This window comes from Hemiscyllium ocellatum, chromosome 15 (assembly GCF_020745735.1).
Source record: "Hemiscyllium ocellatum isolate sHemOce1 chromosome 15, sHemOce1.pat.X.cur, whole genome shotgun sequence".
Lineage (NCBI taxonomy): Eukaryota > Metazoa > Chordata > Chondrichthyes > Orectolobiformes > Hemiscylliidae > Hemiscyllium > Hemiscyllium ocellatum.
The window spans coordinates 54,947,593-54,968,148 of record NC_083415.1 but is presented as its reverse complement, the minus strand read 5'-3'; the positions used below and the strand labels follow the sequence as shown (position 1 = coordinate 54,968,148).

Sequence of the window (20,556 nt, the reverse complement as noted above, 5' to 3'; positions counted from 1 at the left end):
GGTTAGACGGCTCTCGCTGTAACCAATCGCTTCTCGTCGGCTGTGGGTTTGAATAGTCTGTCGGTGAATTTCAATCGTGGAATGGAAGACCAGCGGCGAGCGAAGGAACGTGGCTGCTTTTGTTAAAAAAAAAGTACATTAGGACTCCTGCCTCTTCAAACCAGCAGAAGACTCCCCGTATCTGTGTGTGTGTGTGTGCACACCAGCAGAAGACTCCCCGTATCTGTATGTGTGTGTGCACACCAGCAGAAGACTCCCCGTATCTGTGTGTGTGTGCACACCAGCAGAAGACTCCCCGTATCTGTGTGTGTGTGCACACCAGCAGAAGACTCCCCGTATCTGTGTGTGCACACCAGCAGAAGACTCCCCGTATCTGTGTGTGTGTGCACACCAGCAGAAGACTCCCTGTCTCCGGAGTGAAAGGGGACGCTGATAGCAGACTCTGGGTCTGAAGTCTCCAGCCTGAGGTGGACCGTGACCATGAATGATTCCCAATGCCTGGATGACCTGCCGATCGTTTCCAGGTGGTGCGGTGCTCCCAGGCAGGAGCTGGGACTACGGGAGTTTTACAGCGAGACCCAGCGCCTGGCTTTGGAGGAACTGATCGCCGGCGGCGAGGGGGCTTACAGCGCCTTCCTGAAGAGGGAGAGAGCACAGGGCTTCCTCTCGGCCGATGAGATCGCCAGCATCCTGCAGTCCACCATCAGCCCCCCTGGGCTGGAGAGTCAGACACTGGAGCAGTCCTTCACTGGGTCCAATGACCTCTCCTCAGGGACCTACTTCCCCGATGCCTCGGACACTGAGGTGCCTGTTCTGGACATTGGGTGGCCAGTCTATCCGAGCAACTGGTACCGGGGGGTGACCCAGGTGGAGGTCTATTTCCAGCCCAGCTATGGGGAGCTCATCTATAGCTGCAAGGAGGCGATAAGGAAGCTAATCAGAAAGGCAGAGAAGGTATTGGAATGGGGGCATATGATGAACCTGGTATCTTCCCCACCCCCTTCCCTCTGTGCAGAATTTGTTTCATTTTGGACCTTTCATTTCAATCTAGAATCTTTCGTAAGTCGAAGCTTTAATATACGTTATATACTGAAGATGGAAACTTTTTTTTAAATATAGAGCTACATTTAAGAGACTTGATCTAGCCAGTGGAAGGAAAGGTTGACCGGAAACAGCCAGTGGTGTTGGTGGAATGCATAGAGTCCCCCAGAGTTCACTTTCAGCACTTTACTTGGTCCACTTTAGTTAGCAGGGTCTGGGTGTAAAAGCCATTATTTCAGGCACAGAATGAAATTCAAGCTCCCCAGTGCTCGAATGATTAGGATTTCTTGTTTTTGCCCACTACAGCCCGGGTGTGATTCTGGACCAGGGAACAATTCCCCACCATTTCCTCAAAGGTTTAGGTAATGCAGAACTTCCATACTGTGGAGAAATAGGTTCAAATCCCACCATGGCAACTGGGGCAATTCAAATTGAATGTCTAAATCTGAGAATATGAAATAATGTCTAATATAACGGTGGCCATCTAGTGTTGTAAAAATCTTTCTTGGTCAGGAATGCATCTGCCAACTTTGTCTATTTTGGCCAACGCGCACTATGGCTGGCTCTGAAATGGGTCAGCAAGCCATTCGCTTCAAGGGGAATTTATGATCCGTAAATAATACAAACCTTCATAATGGGTCCCGCATTCCCTTCAAAGATTAAAGGGGGAAAAATTTCCAAGACAATTAAAGCTAAATACCAGGAATAGCTCGGGCATAGTCTGAGAATTAGGCCAGACAGTTCAGGAGAGATGGTAGAAAGCACTTCCACACACGCACGGTGTTAGAGGTATGGAATTCTGTTCCACAAATGGCAGTGGATGCTGGATGCATTGTTAACTTTAAATCTAAGATAAATATGTTTTTGGTAAGCAAAGGGATATAGGCTAAATACATCATATGCAGTTCGGCCAGACATCAGCCATGATCTCATTGAATGCTGGAACGAGAATGGCCTACTCCTGTTCCTTTGTTCTGATGAGGGGTGGCACAGTGGCTCAGCGGTTAGCACTGCTGCCTCACGGTGCCAGGGACCTGGGTTCAATTCCAGCCTTGGTTGACTGTCAGTGCGGAGTTTGCACGTTCTCTCCGTGTCTGCGTGGCTTTCTGGGTGCTCCAGTTTCCTACATATTCCAAAGATGTGCTGGTTAGGTGGATTGGCATGCTAAATTGCCCCAGTGTCCCCAGGGATGTACAGGCTAGGTGGATTAGCCGTAGGAAATACAAGGTTACAGGGATAGTGTCATAGAGATGTACAGCATGGAAACGGCCCCTTTGGTCCAACCCGTCCATGCCGACCAGATATCCCAACCCAATCTAGTGCCACCTGTCGGCACCCGTCCATATCCCTTCAAACCCTTCCTATTCATATACCCATCCAAATGCCTTTTAAATGTTGCAATTGTACTAGCCCCCACCACTTCCTCTGGCAATCCCTTCCACACACGCACCACCCTCTGCGTGAAAATGTTGCCCCATAAATCTCTTTTATATCTTTCCCCTCTCACCCTAAACCTACACCCTCTAATTGTGGACTCCCCCACTTCAGGGAAAAGACCATGCCTATTAACCTATCCATGCCCCTTATGATTTTATAAACCTCTATAAGGTCACCCCTCAGTCTCCAACGCTCCAGGGAAAACAGCCCTAGCCTATTCAACCTCTCCCTATATCTCAACTCCTCCAATCCTGACAACATCCTTGTAAATGTTTTCTGAACCCTTTCAAGTTTCACAACATCTTTCTGATAGGAAGGACACCAGAATTCCAAAAGTGGCCTAACCAATGCCCTGTACAGCCGCAACATGATCTCCCAGCGTCTGTACTCATTGGATCAGTGTTTACTGTGGAAAAGCACATAGAAGATGTAGAATGTAGGAAAATAGATGGTGGCATCTTGAAAAGTATCCATATTACAGAAGAGGAAGTGCTGGATGCCTTGAAATGCATAAAAGTGGATGAATGCCAGGACCTGAAGAAGGGCTCATGCCTGAAATGTTGATTCTCCTGCTCCTTGGATGCTGCCTGACCTGCTGCACATTTCCAGCAACACATTTTCAGCTCTGATCAGGTGTACCCTAGAACTCTGGGAAACAAGGGAAGTGATTGCTGGTAAGAAAAGGTTTAAGCGGGATATGGGCCAAATGTAATTTGATTAATTTATGATATTGTGTCAGCATGGAGGAGTCAGATCAAAGAGTCTGTTTCCATGTTGTATATCTCTATGACTTTATAATCGCTTTAGGTTTTGTTTGAGTCACAGATGTTGACCAGGATATTAGGGAAGCAGCTGCAAATGTGTTGCTGGTCAAAGCACAGCAGGCCAGGCAGCATCTCAGGAATAGAGAATTCGACGTTTCGAGCATAAGCCCTTCATCAGGAATAAGAGAGAGAGAGCCAAGCAGGCTAAGATAAAAGGTAGGGAGGAGGGGCGATGGAGGTGGGATAGGTGGAAGGAGGTCAAGGTGAGGGTGATAGGCCGGAGTGGGGTGGGGGCGGAGAGGTCAGGAAGAGGATTGCAGGTTAGGAGGGCGGTGCTGAGTTGAGGGAACCGACTGAGACAAGGTGGGGGGAGGGGAAATGAGGAAACTGGAGAAATCTGAATTCATACCTTGTGGTTGGAGGGTTCCCAGGCAGAAGATGATGCGCTCCTCCTCCAGCCGTCGTGTAGTTGTGTTCTGCCGGTGGAGGAGTCCAAGGACCTGCATGTCCTCGGTGGAGTGGGAGGGAGAGTTAAAGTGTTGAGCCACGGGGTGATTGGGTTGGTTGGTCCGGGCGGCCCAGAGTTGTTCTCTGAAGCGTTCCGCAAGTAAGCGGCCTGTCTCACCAATATAGAGGAGGCCACATCGGGTGCAGCGGATACAATAGATGATGTGTGTGGAGGTACAGGTGAACTTGTGGCGGATATGGAAGGATCCCTTGGGGCCTTGGAGGGAAGTGAGTGTGGAGGTGTGGGCGCAAGTTTTACATTTCCTGCGGTTGCAGGGGAAGGTGCCGGGGGTGGAGGTTGGGTTGGTGGGGGGTGTGGATCTGACGAGGGAGTCACGAAGGGAGTGGTCCTTGCGGAACGCTGATAGGTGAGGGGAGCAGAACACCTCTGGGCCGCCCGGACCAACCAACCCAATCACCCCGTGGCTCAACACTTTAACTCTCCCTCCCACTCCACCGAGGACATGCAGGTCCTTGGACTCCTCCACCGGCAGAACACAACTACACGACGGCTGGAGGAGGAGCGCCTCATCTTCCGCCTGGGAACCCTCCAACCACAAGGTATGAATTCAGATTTCTCCAGTTTCCTCATTTCCCCTCCCCCCACCTTGTCTCAGTCGGTTCCCTCAACTCAGCACCGCCCTCCTAACCTGCAATCCTCTTCCTGACCTCTCCGCCCCCACCCCACTCCGGCCTATCACCCTCACCTTGACCTCCTTCCACCTATCCCACCTCCATCGCCCCTCCCCCTAGTCCCTCCTCCCTACCTTTTATCTTAGCCTGCTTGGCTCTCTCTCTCTTATTCCTGATGAAGGGCTTATGCTCGAAACGTCGAATTCTCTATTCCTGAGATGCTGCCTGGCCTGCTGTGCTTTGACCAGCAACACATTTGCAGCTGTGATCTCCAGCATCTGCAGACCTCATTTTTTACTCCAGGATATTAGGGAAGACTCATCTAGCTATTCTTAGAATATGCCTTGGGACCTTGTCCACTCATAGGGGCAGCTGTGTTAGAAGGCACTTCCTGCATATCCATTCCTCCCTTGGTATTGCACGGAGCATATCATCCTAGATTTTGCGCATTTATTTCTGGACCTGGGTTTGAACTCTCAGCTCTTTGACTCAGAGGTGAGGGGGCTGCCAATAGGTAACTTGCTTATTTCCTCTAAAAGGCACTATGTAACGTGTCATTATCTGCTTCCAGCATTTTCTGTTTTTGCTTGCTGGGCCTCTTGCTGAGATATTTGTATCATCGATAGTCACAGGTGAGGTGCTGGAAGACTGGAAGTTGGCTAACCTGGTGCCACTGTTTAAGAAGGGTAGTAAGCACAAGCCAGGGAACTATAGACCAGTGAGCCTGACCTCAGTGATGGGCAAGTTATTGGCGGGAATCCTGAGCGACAGGATGTACATGTATTTGGAAAGGCGAGGACTGATTGGGGATAGTCAACATGGCTTTGTGCATGGGAAATCATGTCTCACAAACTTGATTGAGTTTTTTGAGGAAGTAACAAAGAGGATTGATGAGGGCAGAGCAGTAGATGTGATCTATATGGACTTCAGTAATGTGTTTGACAAGCTTCCCATGAGAGACTGGTTAGCAAGGTTAGATCTCATGAAATACAGGGAGAACTAGCCATTTGGATACAGAACCTGCTCAAAGGTAGAAGACAGAGGGTGGTGGTGGAGGGTTGTTGTTCAGACTGGAGGCCTGTGACCAGTGGAGTGCCACAAGGATCGGTGCTGAGTCCATTACTTTTTGTCATTTATATAAATGATTTAGATGTGAGCTTAAACTTCGTTAGTAAGTTTGCAGATGACATCAAAATTGGAGGTGTAGTGGACAGTGAAGAAAGTTACCTCTGATTACAACGGGACCAGATGAGCCAGTTGGTTGAGTAGTGGCAAATGGTGTTTAATTTAGATAAATGCAAGGTGCTTCGTTTTGGGAAAACAAATCTTAGCAGGAGTTATCCACTTAATGGTAAGGTCCCAGGGTGTGTTGCTGAATAGAGAGATCTTGGAGTGCAGCTTCATAGCTCCTTGAAAATAGAGTAGGTAGATAAGATAGTGAAGAAGGTGTTTGGTATGCTTTCCTTTATTGGTCAGAGTATTGGGATAGGGTGTCTCTGGTGGGATGCTCTTTGAAGGGTTGGTGTGGACTCAATAGGCCGAATGGCCTGTTTCCACTTTGTAGGGATTCTACTTTTTTTAAAAAAGGTTTACACTGAATAGCATTCCAAGAGGTGCAGAATTAATCCTGAAATTTCAGAAGAGAAATATTTGGAAAATATATGTATTGATAATAGTGAATGTGAGGAATTTAATTGATGGAGCTAGAGCTGTTGTGGTTGGTAAATTAGTATATTGGATTTATAATGAGACAAGTAACCTACTCATACCAATCTGTTTTGTCACAAAACTGACAGATTTGTGCTCACGTAGCTCAGATACTGTGATACCCTTATCCTGCAAATGAATAATATTTTTTAAAAACTATCATCTGTGCATTTGGACATGGTAAGATTGCAGTTAAAACATGTTAAGTCAATGAAAGGCTGATTTGCTATTGTGTCCTGATTAATTGATGACCCTCTTGTGGCGCAATAGTAACGTTCCGTCCCCTGGACTGGAGGCCAGCTTCTAGTCCCACACTCCAAAAGTGTGCAATAATATCTCTGAACAGGTTGATTAGAAAAATAGGTTAATTGCCCAACAGAACCTGCTGTGCACAATAAGGTCAGAACGTCTTTAGCATAAATTTTGCAGGTGACGCAGAAGCTATTGTTCATTTAGTCATTTAACACCTGTAGTGGAAACAGATATGGCTCATGTTTCTTATTCAGTGTCAGCTTTGGTTGTTTTTCTAAACCGTGAGTTCTTATGAACCAAGCTGATGTCAGATATTTAAATGTTATTTGCATGGTTTTAAAACTGTGAAGTTAGTTATTCTGTGCCTCGGGCAAAATGTGTGGAGACAGATATTTTCTGCAAAACAAATGCAAAATACTAAAGATGCTGGAAATCAAAAGCAAAAACAGAAAATACTGGAAGCAGATGATGACACGTTACATAGTGCCTTTTAGAGGAAATAAGCAAGTTACCTATTGGCAGCCCCCTCACCTCTGAGTCAAAGAGCTGAGAGTTCAAACCCAGGTCCAGAAATAAATGCGCAAAATCTAGGATGATATGCTCCGTGCAATACCAAGGGAGGAATGGATATGCAGGAAGTGCCTTCTAACACAGCTGCCCCTATGAGTGGACAAGGTCCCAAGGCATATTCTAAGAATAGCTAGATGAGTCTTCCCTAATATCCTGGTCAACATCTGTGACTCAAACAAAACCTAAAGTGATTATAAAGTCATAGAGAAATACAACATGGAAACAGACTCTTTGGTCCGACTCCTCCATGCTGACACAATATCCTAAATTAATCAAATTACATTTGGCCCATATCCCTCTTAAACCTTTTGTATTCATATACCCATCCAAATGACTGTTAAATGTTGTAATTGTACCAGATTCACCACTTCTACAGCAGCTCATTGCATATATGCACCAACCTCTGGGTGAAAACGTTGCCCCATAGGTCCCTTTTTAAATCTTTCCCTTTTAAAAGTTATGTCACTTTTGGAATACTGTGTTCAATTCTGGTCTTCCAACTATAGGAAAAATGTCGTCAAATTTGAATGGGTTCAGAAAAGATTTACAAGGATGTTGCAAGTGTTGGAGGGTTTGAGCTATAGTGGAATAGGCTGGGGCTGTATTCCCTGGAGCAGAGTCTGCGGGGTGATCTTATAGAGGTTTATAAAATCATGAGATGTATGGATAGGATGAATAGTCAAGGTCTTTTCGCCAGGCTAGGGCAGTCCAAAACTACAGGGTACACATGTCAGGTGAAGGGGAAAGATTTTTCCATGATGCAGGATACTCTTAAATATGAAAGTAGGTAATTAGCTTGTTTGACTCTGAGTCAAATGTCTTGTCTTTAAAATTCTCACATTTGTTTTCACATCATTGCATGAATTTGCCCCCCTCTTTATCTCTGTCACCTGTTACAGCCCCACAACCCTCCAAGATGTTTGTGCTCTTCTAGCCTTTTGTACATTCCCAATGAACCTCCAATGCTTAGGCTCCAAGCTCAGGCATCCCTCCCCACACATGTCTGCCTCTGTATCTTGCTGTCCTCCTTTTAAGAAGTCCCTATAAAACCTACCCATTCAGTCAAGCTTTTGATCATCTGACCTGATAGCTTTTTTTGTGGCTCATGTCATAATTCTGTTTTATAATGCCTCTTGGGATGTTTCCATATATTGAAGACACTTTATATAAATTTTAAAGAACTTTTGGACATCCTGAAGTCATGAAAGGAATGTGGAAATGGCATTACATTCATTCTTTAGCATGAACAGAATCCTGTATGATGCCATAAAATGATCTTGATTCAAACTGCTCTAGAAGGTAAATTGACCCACTAATGTGAAAGGAAGGAGTGGAAATGCTAGCTGACTTGATGGCAGTAACAGGACAAAAAGCACAATGCCCTTAAGTTCCAGTTACTGGAATCTGCTATTGTTGCCAGGGAGACAGCAAGGTTGATCGTAATAATTAAGGAACATAGGGTTTGGGTGTGTGTGGTACAGAGGTGATTCTGTCTGTGGGAATACAGTGAGTGCAGTGATTCACTCTTGTGTAATAGATGCGCTAACGGACAAAGAGCAAAGCTTATAAGGTTTCCGTCATGTGAGCCTTCAAGATTGGATTTCTGCTCTCTCAAAACCATTGTAAAATATCAATGTACACATTGATCAGCTGCCTTAGAGAAATGGTGTACAATAACCTCAGGCTGGAATATCAGATTATTAATTTCCTTGGCTCTCTCCTGTACCTACACCATTAACAGTAGAGACAAGAGTTGGTTGTTCGGCCCATTGAACCTGATCCAACATTCAATAGGATCATGGCTGATTCTAAGTTCCTCACACCCATTTTTTTTACCCTCGCCTCATAACCCTTGATTCTCCAATGGCACATGTGACAATAAACTAATTCAATTCAATGAAGTAGATAAAGCACATGCTGCCATCCGTTTCCATTGCTAGTTTCTCCTGGAACAAGCTGTCACCAGTGTTACAGCTGGAGTTGAATCACTCCAGATCAAGTAAACTGTCAAGGAGACATTTTTCCCCTGCCTCTTGCCATCCACCATTGGCAGACCATTAGGATTAATATTGGCCATGTTATTGATGCACTCTCTGTCACCACCAAATCCTAGTGTGGGACTTGAATCTAGAGCTGCTAGCTCACAGCCAGTGCCACAGGAGCTCCTCATGTGGTTCTTTTAGGAAGGCGTTTTCCCACTGGTTTATTGGATATAAGAATTACTGGCAAATTGCCTTTGAGAAGGGGACGGTGAACAATGGTTCGGAATACTGCAGTGAGTAATTCAACTCCTCATCCCTTTGACGTATCACCAGCATTTACACGGCATAAAATAGGATGAAATATTATCTCTTGCTTCAATTAATTTGTTTCCAACAACATTCAAGAAGCTCAGAAACATCTGGGATAAAGCAACCTGTTTGGCAACACATCTAACACCCTCAACATTCACTCGTTCTACCACAGATGGTCAATAGCAGCATGTGTACCATCTTCACTGCAGCAACTCAGAGGCTCCTTTGACAGCACCTTCCAAATGTGTGATTTCTGCCACCTGGGACAAAGTCCTTCCATGTGTGAGATGCAACAATACCACTGTCTGCAAGTTCCACTCCAAGCCATTCATTGTCCAGACCTAGAACTGTATCACTGTTTTAAAATCTTGTTTTTGAAAGCTTGGGACTCTTCTTTTCTTAACCCCTGCCAACACTGAGTAGCTGGAACTACACCTTGAGGAGTGCAGCAGTTCACAAAAGATGAAAAACCACACTGTTCTTGGGGGTAGCTGGAGCTGGGTAATTAAATGCTGGCCCAGTCAGCAACGCCCACATCCAATAATTGATGTAATTCAAACTATAAAGTACTGCAGTCTGTGTGATGTTGAGGACTAAATTCCAGGATTTTGATCCCATAAGAATTATTTGTAACTTGGAAGGGAACTTGGTAAGGTCCGATGCTCATTTACACTTATTGTACTTCACGATGGTGAAGGTTGTGGATTAGGAAGTTGCTGCAGAAGAAGCTTTGAATTGCTGTAGTGCATCTTGGAGATTAATTCGCTGCTGGTGGTGGACAGAATGAATTCAAAGTGTAGTGCATTCAAACCAACTTTTCACTATGCAAGGTATTACTGCATTCACAATAGAACTCCACGAGCAGAAGTGGGAAGCAAAGGCTGATGGGTGAAAAAGAACAAATCCATGTACTTTCTTGATGGTATGAAGTTAAATACAGTGGATGTCCAAATAGACTTATGGGTTCAACTGCATGGATCGTTTAAAATACCACAATATAGGTGCAGAAAATAATCAAGGCTCCTAATGAAATACCAGCTTTTATATCAGAGGACGATAGTATAAAGATGCAGAAGTTATGCTGCAGTTATACAATATCCTGGTTAGACCCCACATGGAGTACTGTGAACTGATCTGGGTACTACACCTTGGGAAGGACATTTAGGCCTTGTTGTGGTTCTGTTCGCTGAGCTGGGAGTTTTTCTTGCAAACATTTCGTCCCCTTTCTAGGCCTTAGAGTAAAACATATGTTTCCAAGATTGTTAACTTAACCCCCAAAGTCCAGGGGTTATGAGGAGGCCCGTTTTCTTTAGAATTTACAAGTTTAAAAAGTGACCTGATTGAAGCCTTCAAGATATTAACGGGAAAAGATAGTTTATCATTATCTATTCTCTTTTCCCTTGAGGATTCAAGAACTAGGGGACATAATCTAACAATTAAGGCCAGACCATTCAGAAGAGATGATAGAAACCACTTCTACACTCAAAGCATGGTAGAGGTTTGGAGCACTCTTCTACAAATGTCAGTGGATGCTGGATCAGTTGTTAATTTTAAATAAGCAAAGATATTAAGGGATATGGGCCAAAGGCCACAGGGATATGGAGTTGAACCACAGATCAGCCATGAGACGTTGCTGAACAATGGAGCCCCTTTATGAAGGTGCTTTGTAAGTGCAAGCCCAACTATCCTTTGTATGAATGAACTGTTTATATTTTGGCTTGAGCTGGTACTCATCCATTCATAGAGTCATAGAATTCACTCTAAATAAATTCCCAATCTAGAATGAATGACCTTCTCTACTCTGACCTGTTGATTACAGGCCAGGTAAGTGATGGCCTCCACCCTCTGTACATCAGTTAGCTATGTGCTGGCTTGGGTTTAGCACTTTCACACCAAGGCCTAAGTTAGCTCAATATGAGTTAAGCCATCACCTTCTAATGGCCCACACAGTGAATAAAGTCTGGGTTTTCTCTTATCTTATGAAGGCTGAATGAGTTATGGCCTCTTTCTTAAAATATAATTTAAAAGATTGCACTCTTCAAACAACTGGGGTCAAACAAATAAGAGGTGATCAGAGTTTAGCTATCTGATCATCTTGTCTTTTTTTTCCCTCTTTTTGCAATAGTTTTTATTACACTTGCATAGTTTACAACCACATCTGTGTCCTGAGAGTGGCAAGTCACGTTGTAAGTTCAGGGAAGAAGAATGCACTGCTTCGTTCAGACTTTTTGAGTCTTTCTGGGGAGCGTGCTGGCTGGCAGAAAATATGTCTTGTATTTTATCAGCTAACTTTTAGCAGTGGTTCAAATTCTGAAACCTTTACTTGAATGAGGTAGCCTGTAGTATCCATGATAAATTATACAGGAGAGAAGACCTTCAGTAGTGATGTGCTGTGATGGTTCTTGCAGTAAATGCTACCCAAATCACCTTTCCTGCAGTCCCAGTTGCTACTCTCCCCATAAGGTAATGTGATGCACTCCTGGGCAATGTCAAACTTATTCTAGAGGAGTTATGGCTGTAGTTGGAATGGGCTTGGCTATTTCTGATTGCAAAAGTACATCTCCTTTATCTGTCTACCATCCACCCAAGCTAAACTCTGTACAAAAATTTGAAATATTAAATTCTAATATTGTCTTCCTCCTCTTTGGTCCTTTAGGTTATTGCCCTGGTAATGGACACCTTCACCGATATCGACATTCTCAAGGACCTCCATGAGGCTTGCCGGAGGAGACGTGTCCCCGTTTACATCCTGCTCGATCAATCCAGCTTCCCACTCTTTCAGAAAATGTGTCAGGATGCTGGTGTCCAGGTGGAGGAGGAGAGGGTTAGTCTCTGTTTAAATGGAGATGATATAGGATGCCACCTTTGTCAGAAAGCGTAGCCACTGTGCATCGAGAGCATGTGCAGGACTTCAAAAGGTTCAGGGCAAAGAGGAAAAGACGGGGAGATTTTTGAGAATCGTGGTTTTGTGCACCAAAGAATTATTATACTGTACATTTTCTACCGAAGCCCAGAGATGGAGAGGAACTAGACCAGAAACTGAACTTGACCAGTCACGTAAATAGCATGGCTAGAACAGCTGGCCAAAAGATAGAAATTCTAAGGTAACTAACACATCTCCTGATTCCCTAAAGCCTGTTCATCATCTTCATGGCCTAAGTCAGTGTGTGTGATGGCAAGTTTCCCACTTTCCTTGATATATCCAAGATTCTTTAATGCTTTAGAATAAAGCAGCCTGCTTGAACAGCATTGCAACAACATGCCAAGAGTTCACTGATACGACATTCCAATTCCAGGGCAAAGGCAGTGGGTGTATGGAAACACCATCATCAGCATGGGCCCCTCCCAGCCACTCACCATCTTGACTTAGCTATGTAAGAAATAGGAACAGAATTAGGCCATTTGGCCCCTCAAGCCTGCTGTGCCATTCAATAGGATCCTCTATCCCTCTTTCTTCACTGATATTAGATCAAAGTCCTGGAACTCCCTCCCTAATGGCACTCTGTAAGCACAGCATGGACTGCAACAGTTTTAGACATCAACTCCACCACCACAACAAGATAGCTTGGGAATGGGCAATAAATGTTAGTTTTGTCCACACAGTTCACATCCCATAAATAAATTTCCAAAAAGTTGTGGTCCTATGATAATTCCTTATGAACTGGCAAAGGATTGGCTTTTCACTATGGTCATTGTGACAAGTAGGAATTGGAGACTATATAGCTTCTGTTGTTTGTCTATTATAGTATTTTTAAAAAGCAGCTCTTTTCTTTTCTAACCACTGTTATTTTACTATATGTCTAACTGATTTGATTACTTTCCATTTGCTTCCATTGAAATCCTGCTTTCAGTTGCCTCCAATTGCTTGCTGCTTTGAAAAATTAACTTATTCTTTTCACGTCCTCTCCTGACATTATTTAAGATTTTGGCGTGTTAGAAGAATGAGCACAAAACCTGATCTCCCACAGACCAATGCAATACCAATGTGCTGTGCCTTATCTTCTGATGAAGAGTCACGGAACTTGAAACATTAACACTGCTTTTTCCCTACAGGTGCTGCCAGACCTGCTGAGTTTTGCCAGCAAATTCCTTTTCTTTTTGTTACTGTGTCTCTGTCTTCAATTTTAGCCGACCACAGAAAAATCAAACTTGCTTAAAACTTTAGATTTTTTATTTAATTAAAACAGAAACCACCAAAAATACTCAGTGACTTAGGGGGTGGTAGCCATGATGTGGAGGTGCTGGTGTTGGACTGGGGTGGACAAAGTTTAAAAACCACACAACACCAGGTTATAGTCCAACAGGTTTATTTGTAAGCTCTAGCTTTCGGACTGCTGCTTCTTCATCAGTGCTTGTACTTCCAAATAAGCCTCTTTCAACTTTAACCTGTTGATGTGTGATTTTTTTTTAAATAAAGGGGATGAGAAGGTTCACATTTTCAAATAAATGACTTTTTGCCAGAATTGGGGAAAAATTAGTGATGTCATAGGTTTGAAGCAAATGGAAGGGCTACGGGGAGAACGCTGGTAAGTGGAGTTGAAATGCCCATCAGCCATGATTGAATGGCGGAGTGGACTTGATGGGCCGAATGGCCTTACTTCCACTCCTGTGTCTTATGGTCTTATGGAAGGGATGGGAATGGATTTGCAAAAAAGCAAAAGGAAAGGTCTGTGATAGATGGGAAGAGATTTAAATAGCGAAAAAAGGTTGTGGTGTAATCAAAGGCAGTGGTAATGGGACAAAAGTTGGCCGGAGGTGGTGTGACTGGCAGAATGAAGGGGAGCTACTGTCTTGAAACAAAAACAAGAGGAGAAAAAGATAAACGTGAAACATGTGAAAAAAGGAGTGGGGAGGGAAAGATGGGACAGAGGTTGCAATATGAAATTGTTGATCAAAATGTTGAGATCAAAAGCCTGATGCAGGAGGCCAAGGAGAGAGTGGGAACCAGTTCTGGGATTGAACATTGGAGTCAAGTTTATGGAATGCATAAAGATGACCCACAAAGTGAACTCCCTGCAATTGAGGAGATGGTATTGTGAGCAGCAAGTACAGTATACTGAACTGAGAGAAATACAAGTTATTGTCAGAGAAAATGGGGTGATGCCAGTGGCTCAGTGGTTAAAATTACTGCCTCACAGTGCCAGGGACCCAGCTTCGATTCCAGCCTGTGTGGAGTTTCCACAGTCTCCCTGTGAGCGTGTGGGTTTCCTCCGGGTGCTGAGGTTTCCTCCCATAGTCCAAAGATGTGCAGGTCAAATGAATTGGCCATTGTGTTCAGGGATGTGTAGGCCAGGTGCATTAGTCAGGGGTAAATATAGAGTAATAGGGTAGGGGAATGCATCTGGGTGGGATACTATTCGGGGTGTTGGTGTGAATCTGTTGCCAAATGGCCTGTTTCCATACTGTAGGGATTCTACGAATTTGTTGGGGTTGCATACCCAGGGCAAATTCCACCAACTGGGCCCTTCGCCTGAGACCAATCATACTGTACAGTAGCATCTCGTCCCAGCTCCCAAAGCTCTCTAGCTTTTCCTTCTATTCTGTTAATGACTCATAAAGCTCCTTCAACAGCAAAAACAAAGCCATGGAGAAACCCAGCAGGTCTGGCACCATCAAAAAGCAGAGTTAACATTTCGAGTCCAATGACTCTTCTTCAAAACTGGATCGTAAAACTCCTTTGTGGTAATGATGCCTTGCAACTTCTGCACTGAACCAAAAATAAAACACAAGATGCCACCCTCATCTATTCAAGGTGACTCCTCCCCTTGATTTCCAGTTTTTACCAATGCTTGGGGCCTGAGGTTGTCACCCTGATTTTCCCTACCCTACCCTAGGGGCTGTTCTAGTCATTGCCTCCTGTAGAAGGATTGTCTTAGGGCTTGGAAGGTGAAACGCCAAGTCCTCAGCTAAGGAAAGAAGGAATATTCAAAATATTAGTCATGTGTTATTATAGATGTGCAGCAAAATCTGAGATGTTATTTGATTATGCTTAGGAGGAGAAACAGACTATTTTACCATTCCCAAATCCCAGGCATCAAGGTCTAATGATAGTGGCCTGTTGTTCTCTGGCTCATGTCCAGCATGACTCTGTACACAGTCTCTTATATCCCTATCGCATTGGATAATCACAAAAGTGTGTCTCTGTGGTTTGCTCATTTTGGCCTGGTATCAAATGCATTTGTTTGCTTTCCTTGCAGAAGATGAGAGTCCGCACAATAACGGGATGCACTTATTGCACAAGAACAGGAGCTAAGGTTATCGGCAGAGTTCATGAAAAATTCATGTTAATTGATTGTGATAAAGTAGCCACAGGCTCTTACAGGTGAAAATTAAATGTTATTTTTATTTTATTCTCTGTATAGTTTGCAGTCAGTCAAATAGCTGGTTCTGTTCTACTTTAGTTCCTTTTTATATTATTGTCTGATTAGCCTCCCAAAGGTGGTCGGCCATTAAAAGCTTTTTAATGGGTGAGGGTGATGAAAGAAAGATAGATTCTAGGAATGCTCTTTGTCTGGAAGTGTGAGTGATAGATATTCTGCATCCACACCCATATCTGCTGCTCGCTCTCTTTAGGTTTACTTCTCTCATGCAAGATTTTTTTTTTTACTCGTTCATTCAATATTATGTATAACTAAGTTGGTCATCTGATTGCAACATTGAACGCCACAGCTGACTTTCTGTTTCTTGAAACGGGAAGCAGGAAGTCAGGTTTGGATGTCTTCAGTGTGTATGATTCAATCTCAGTTAAGAGTAACCACTTGGAAGGGGCATCCAACAGCCAGTGGTATGAGCCTCAGAAAGAGTCATCTGCTCCTGGGCTAGATTTGGGACAGAGGAGCTGGAATTGCTTTGGAAATTGTTGGTTAGTTTTAAGGTTATTCTGCAACCAGTCCTTGGAACAATCATTGCATGTAACTTGTATAATCAGTGTTTGTCTTTTTTCTGACCTTATATGTTTTTCTGGCTGTTGTTTTCCTTCTGCAGTTTTACTTGGACTGATGGGAAGCTGAATCGCAGTAATTTGACTGTGCTCTCAGGACAGTTGTCTGAGTTTTACGATGAGGAGTTCCGAATCCTGTATGCCCAGTCGCAGCCAATACCAACCCAGTCAGCAGATTTCAGAAATTGTGCCATCTATGAAGAGATTGCAGCAAAAAGGTTGGTGTCTGGACAGCCCACTGCCAGCAATGCCTTCAACAGACAAATAGTGCCACGTTGTCCATTAAAGTGTAAACACGAGACTGTGGACCAAACAGCTGAGAAAAAGCCATGCTCACAAACATCTGTTGGCTCAGCAGATAGCCATGTGTCAGAAACATCTACTCTCAGTGACAAAGCCCCTCATAGAACCAAGGATGTGAAGAGTGTTTTTATACAGACTGACCTGGAGGCACAGCCAGGGACTGTCATGCACAGCACTTCCACACAAACCTGCATTGTGCTGAAGAATGTGGAAACCCAAACTGCACTCCTGTCGAAATCGAGCTCCACTCAGACCTACACTTGTACCAGAATTGGTGCACAGGCTGAAACTTTCACTGCTCCTGCTCCATTGTCAGTCACTGAGCAGTCAGATACAGATGGATGTTCAGCCATTGGAGAGTCAACTGACACTCCTGATCAGCCTCCTCCCTCCCCAACAGAGTCCAGTGATGGTTCAAGTCGTTCTTCATCTTCCACGACCTCTGAAGGTCAGCAGTGTCATAATTCTGCCAGCTATCATCACGCAGGTCTCCACAGCACCAACTCCACACTGAGGAACTGCTTCCAGAAACTCGCCAAAGAACGCCAGTTCCATTACATCACCATTCGTTCCAAACTGGACAGCATGGTTGCCATTCTCTCGAGGAGTCGACACTTGAACAAGTTCCATAGCCACGAGCTGGACTGGTACAATGTGAGAGGTAGCAGAGAGTTAATGAGCAGGAATAGAGTTTTGGGATTCAGGGAGGTATCTGCATTGGCTTCGCTGGCGCTGCGTAACTAAACATTATTTCAATTCGCATCTGATTTATTTTTCTCCATGTTGTGTGTGGATTATTTAGTGATTGATCAAACTTTGGTAGTCTTTAGCCAAGTTTTAACATCAGTAACCAGGATGTTTTTTTTCAAGAAGGATTTGTGATTCTATAGAATGTTCCGTTATCAAGTCAAACTATGATGTTTGTTCTTACTAGCATTGCTTTGTATGAAAGAGGAAGACTATTTCCACAGGTGACACTTTGAGCCCTCTAAAATAAAAGTTGTCGATTTTTATTTTTTTGAATAAACTACCTTTGTCACTGTTCTTCAGGTGGGTAGCAGTATAGCCTCTGAGTCCTGATTCAAGGCTCACTCAAGTCCTGAGTACAAAGTTTAGGATGATACTTTAATTCAGTATTAAGGGAGCATTGACTTAGTAACCTGCTAGTTAATGGAGAGTTATTAAAATGAAGGCTTGTCTGCCCGCTTGGGTGGATGCAGAAGTTGCTGTACAATGAGTTAAAGGCATTGAGGTCCTGAAGATATATAAATGCAAGCCTTTCTTTCCTTCTGAATCTACAGTACCTTGTTAATATTTTGATTTTCACAAATTATGGGTGTGATAAACGAGGACTGAAAAGTGACGATGCTAAAATATGAACCGAGAGAAGCAATCCTAAGAGCCAGTGATGGTAGATGCAGCAAGCCGAAAAGAAATTGGATTCATTCTGAGTTGGTTGTAAATTCAAATTTTGTATTTAAGGTGGTTCATTCTTAAAAAATAAAAAAAACCCTGTAAAGCTTAATATAAAACATGCATATGAAAATATTCAATGCGTTGTCTCATTAGCAATTGAAGATTACAGTTTTGATATTTAACTCTTCTCTTGTAACTTGATGTACTGAAATTGACCATATTGGTTGACTAAGTTTCCAATTTTTAAAGGAGAGGAATTTTCTTTAGTCACCACAACTGCATTTCGTTCCTAAATTCGGAAACGTACGTATGTAATTCCTCCAGTAGAAACCCGAAGGTGCTTCATATTTTATGTACAATAAATGACATGTTCATATCTCTCCATGTAGAATTTAGTGGACGGAACTGGCCGTTTGGTCCAACTGGCGTATGCTAGTGTGTGGCTCGTGAATCTCCTTACACATTACTTCTTCTGAACCTATTACTATATCCAGCAAATATAGCACCTAGTTTTCCCCTGAATGACCTGTGCTATTTGCTTCAACCAGTCTATGAAGTAGGTTCCACATTTTCATCACTGAATAAAGAATTTGATTTGTTGTTGACCATCTCATTTATAACCCCTTGCATTCAACAATCCCGCTAATGGAAATGCCTTTACCCTAACTTGCCCAATGTTTCTAATCAAATGGCCTTAACATTTTTCACTTATTGTGAATTTTATGTGCAAGTCATGGAAAATTTGGTTTTGGACACTTATTTCCAGTATCTGGTTAGGTAAAGGCTGAAATCCCAGTTAACATCAGGAACAAAACTGGATACGGCTTTTAGACAGCAATGGAAGAATTGCTATCCCATTTTCAAATTCCTGTTTGGATATTATATACCTGCTAGACTGCCCCAGTCACACAGTACAATCCTAACTTCTGCACTGTGAGAGAGATGTTTTATTTTGTCTCATGTCAACAATTCTGTAACTTTTTTCTAAGTTGAAGTAACAGTTCATGTGAATGTATAGAAGATTATTTTGTACATAGCCACGGGAAATGCCTTGAAGTGCCTTAATGTTTCATTAGCAGGTCCTTACTAATGAATTCTGAAATGGATGCTGGTGTCAAATGAGCTGCATGAGCTAGAAATTCCTGTCAAATTGTTCTGGCTCAGCATCAGCTTGTGATGGACTCAATCTTTTTTTAAATATATTCTCATTAACATTAAAAATGTAGCAATATTGATCAGTGGGAACATAATGTTCAGAGATTTTGAAGCACGATTTATAATGCCTTACATTAAAGTAGCCCCGAATCAGTGCATAATCCAAGCTGTCAAAGCAACCACAACAGATTGTTGCCCACTTGCCATACACTCACTCCTAGCATTATCATTTAAGGGGTTTGCTTATAAATAGTATAAAACTGAGAGTGCCTACAGTACCTTCCCTAATGTTTTAAACTTGTATGTCAATATCTTAAACATTTAAATTGGACTGATGATGTAAACTTAATATCCATTTAATTTGGTGGCTGGGATATCTGATGGTATTTGTACTTTTGTTTATTGACTGTATTATTATCTGCTTTTTGTATTGTCTTTTTAAATATACATCCTTATGCTGTAAAATTAAAGAATTGGTCTAAGTTCACTGCCACTCTGGGCTGCCAGACTGAATCTGGCCCTTGGTTTTTCAAATGATTGAATGAAATCCTTCATTTGAGGATTGTTGCTATGGGAAAATTATAGAAATGGTGTTAATATTTGATCTATAGACATTTGCAGCATTTATCTGCAGGTCGCAAGATTGGCTATTGTGGAATGCAATAAAAGATTTGTTTAAAAAAACTGATGACATTTTTAATTCAGAAGTGTTTTTAAATGGTGTACAGTACATCTTGTTTTAATTAGTAACTCTGAAGCTGAGAATTATTTCTCATGATTTCAGAATTCTGAAGCAGAAGAATATGCCACATAGCAATTGTATGGTTTTTTTTATTTCCATTTATATTAATGTACTTGAAGGTGGTGGATCAATTAACCATATAAATTGCCATACAGGCAGATTGTTAATTAAAAAAAACTTTATAGAAAAAGTGTCACTTGTAGTTTTTAATTTCTTTCCGTGATGTGAAATGCACTGAGTGTTAAGAATGAGAAACTGTTTTCACCACTAGAAAGCATGGAATTTGTTGTGAGAAACATCAAATAACTACAATACTGTAAGTAATTCTTTTGGTGATTGAAGTAAAAAGATATTCGTAATTCATGTATTGTGTTCTTGCATACATGGATTCCATGAAATAACATACTTAAAATATTTTTGTTACATTCAGGCCTTGAATCTTTCAAAATGATGTTTAGTGAACCAAACTGTGTAATTGATATTCTGTTGAGACACAATTCACTTTCTTCCCACCTTGTTCGAAACAGTTCAGATTATGATTGAGTGATTTAGACCCAGAAATCAATTTCTCTTTATATTTTAATAGGCAGATTGGTAAATGGAGTCCTGATCTATATGTTTGTCAATGGAGTTCTGGTTTGAATACCAGGCCTCTCGGACTTCCTGTGTGTGTGTCTTTGTTTGGCCGGTCCCAGGCTGACTGCATTGTTCTCACTACCACACAAAAGCAACTACTGATGAAGTGAAAGGACCCGATACCCACAGCCAACAGAACGAACATCAGATGCAAAATAC

At 42.7% G+C, this 20,556-nt stretch overlaps 1 protein-coding gene across 2 annotated transcripts; it reads left to right on the top strand.

Moving 5' to 3' along the window:
• Positions 1-19,824, top strand: fam83d (family with sequence similarity 83 member D). Of its 2 annotated transcripts, none has more exons than XM_060836134.1 (4): positions 1-804; positions 11,862-12,029; positions 15,403-15,527; positions 16,190-19,824. In XM_060836134.1, exons 1-4 carry the CDS (start codon positions 481-483, stop codon positions 17,190-17,192), a joined length of 1,620 nt encoding a protein of 539 aa, XP_060692117.1. In that variant the 5' UTR covers positions 1-480; the 3' UTR covers positions 17,193-19,824. The 2 variants fall into 2 exon arrangements, with proteins under 2 accessions (XP_060692117.1, XP_060692116.1); XM_060836133.1 differs by having other exon boundaries at positions 1-954.
• The last annotated feature ends 732 nt before the right edge of the window (positions 19,825-20,556 follow it).

What these genes read in the sequence shown, in the direction of transcription:
- fam83d (XM_060836133.1), top strand. Translation starts at nt 481, where the DNA reads ATGAATGATTCCCAATGCCTGGATGACCTGCCGATCGTTTCCAGGTGG. An exon ending in TCCAGGTGGAGGAGGAGAGG is followed by an intron (nt 12,030 to 15,402) that starts GTTAGTCTCTGT and finishes CTTTCCTTGCAG; the next exon opens with AAGATGAGAGTCCGCACAAT. An exon ending in GTAGCCACAGGCTCTTACAG is followed by an intron (nt 15,528 to 16,189) that starts GTGAAAATTAAA and finishes TTCCTTCTGCAG; the next exon opens with TTTTACTTGGACTGATGGGA.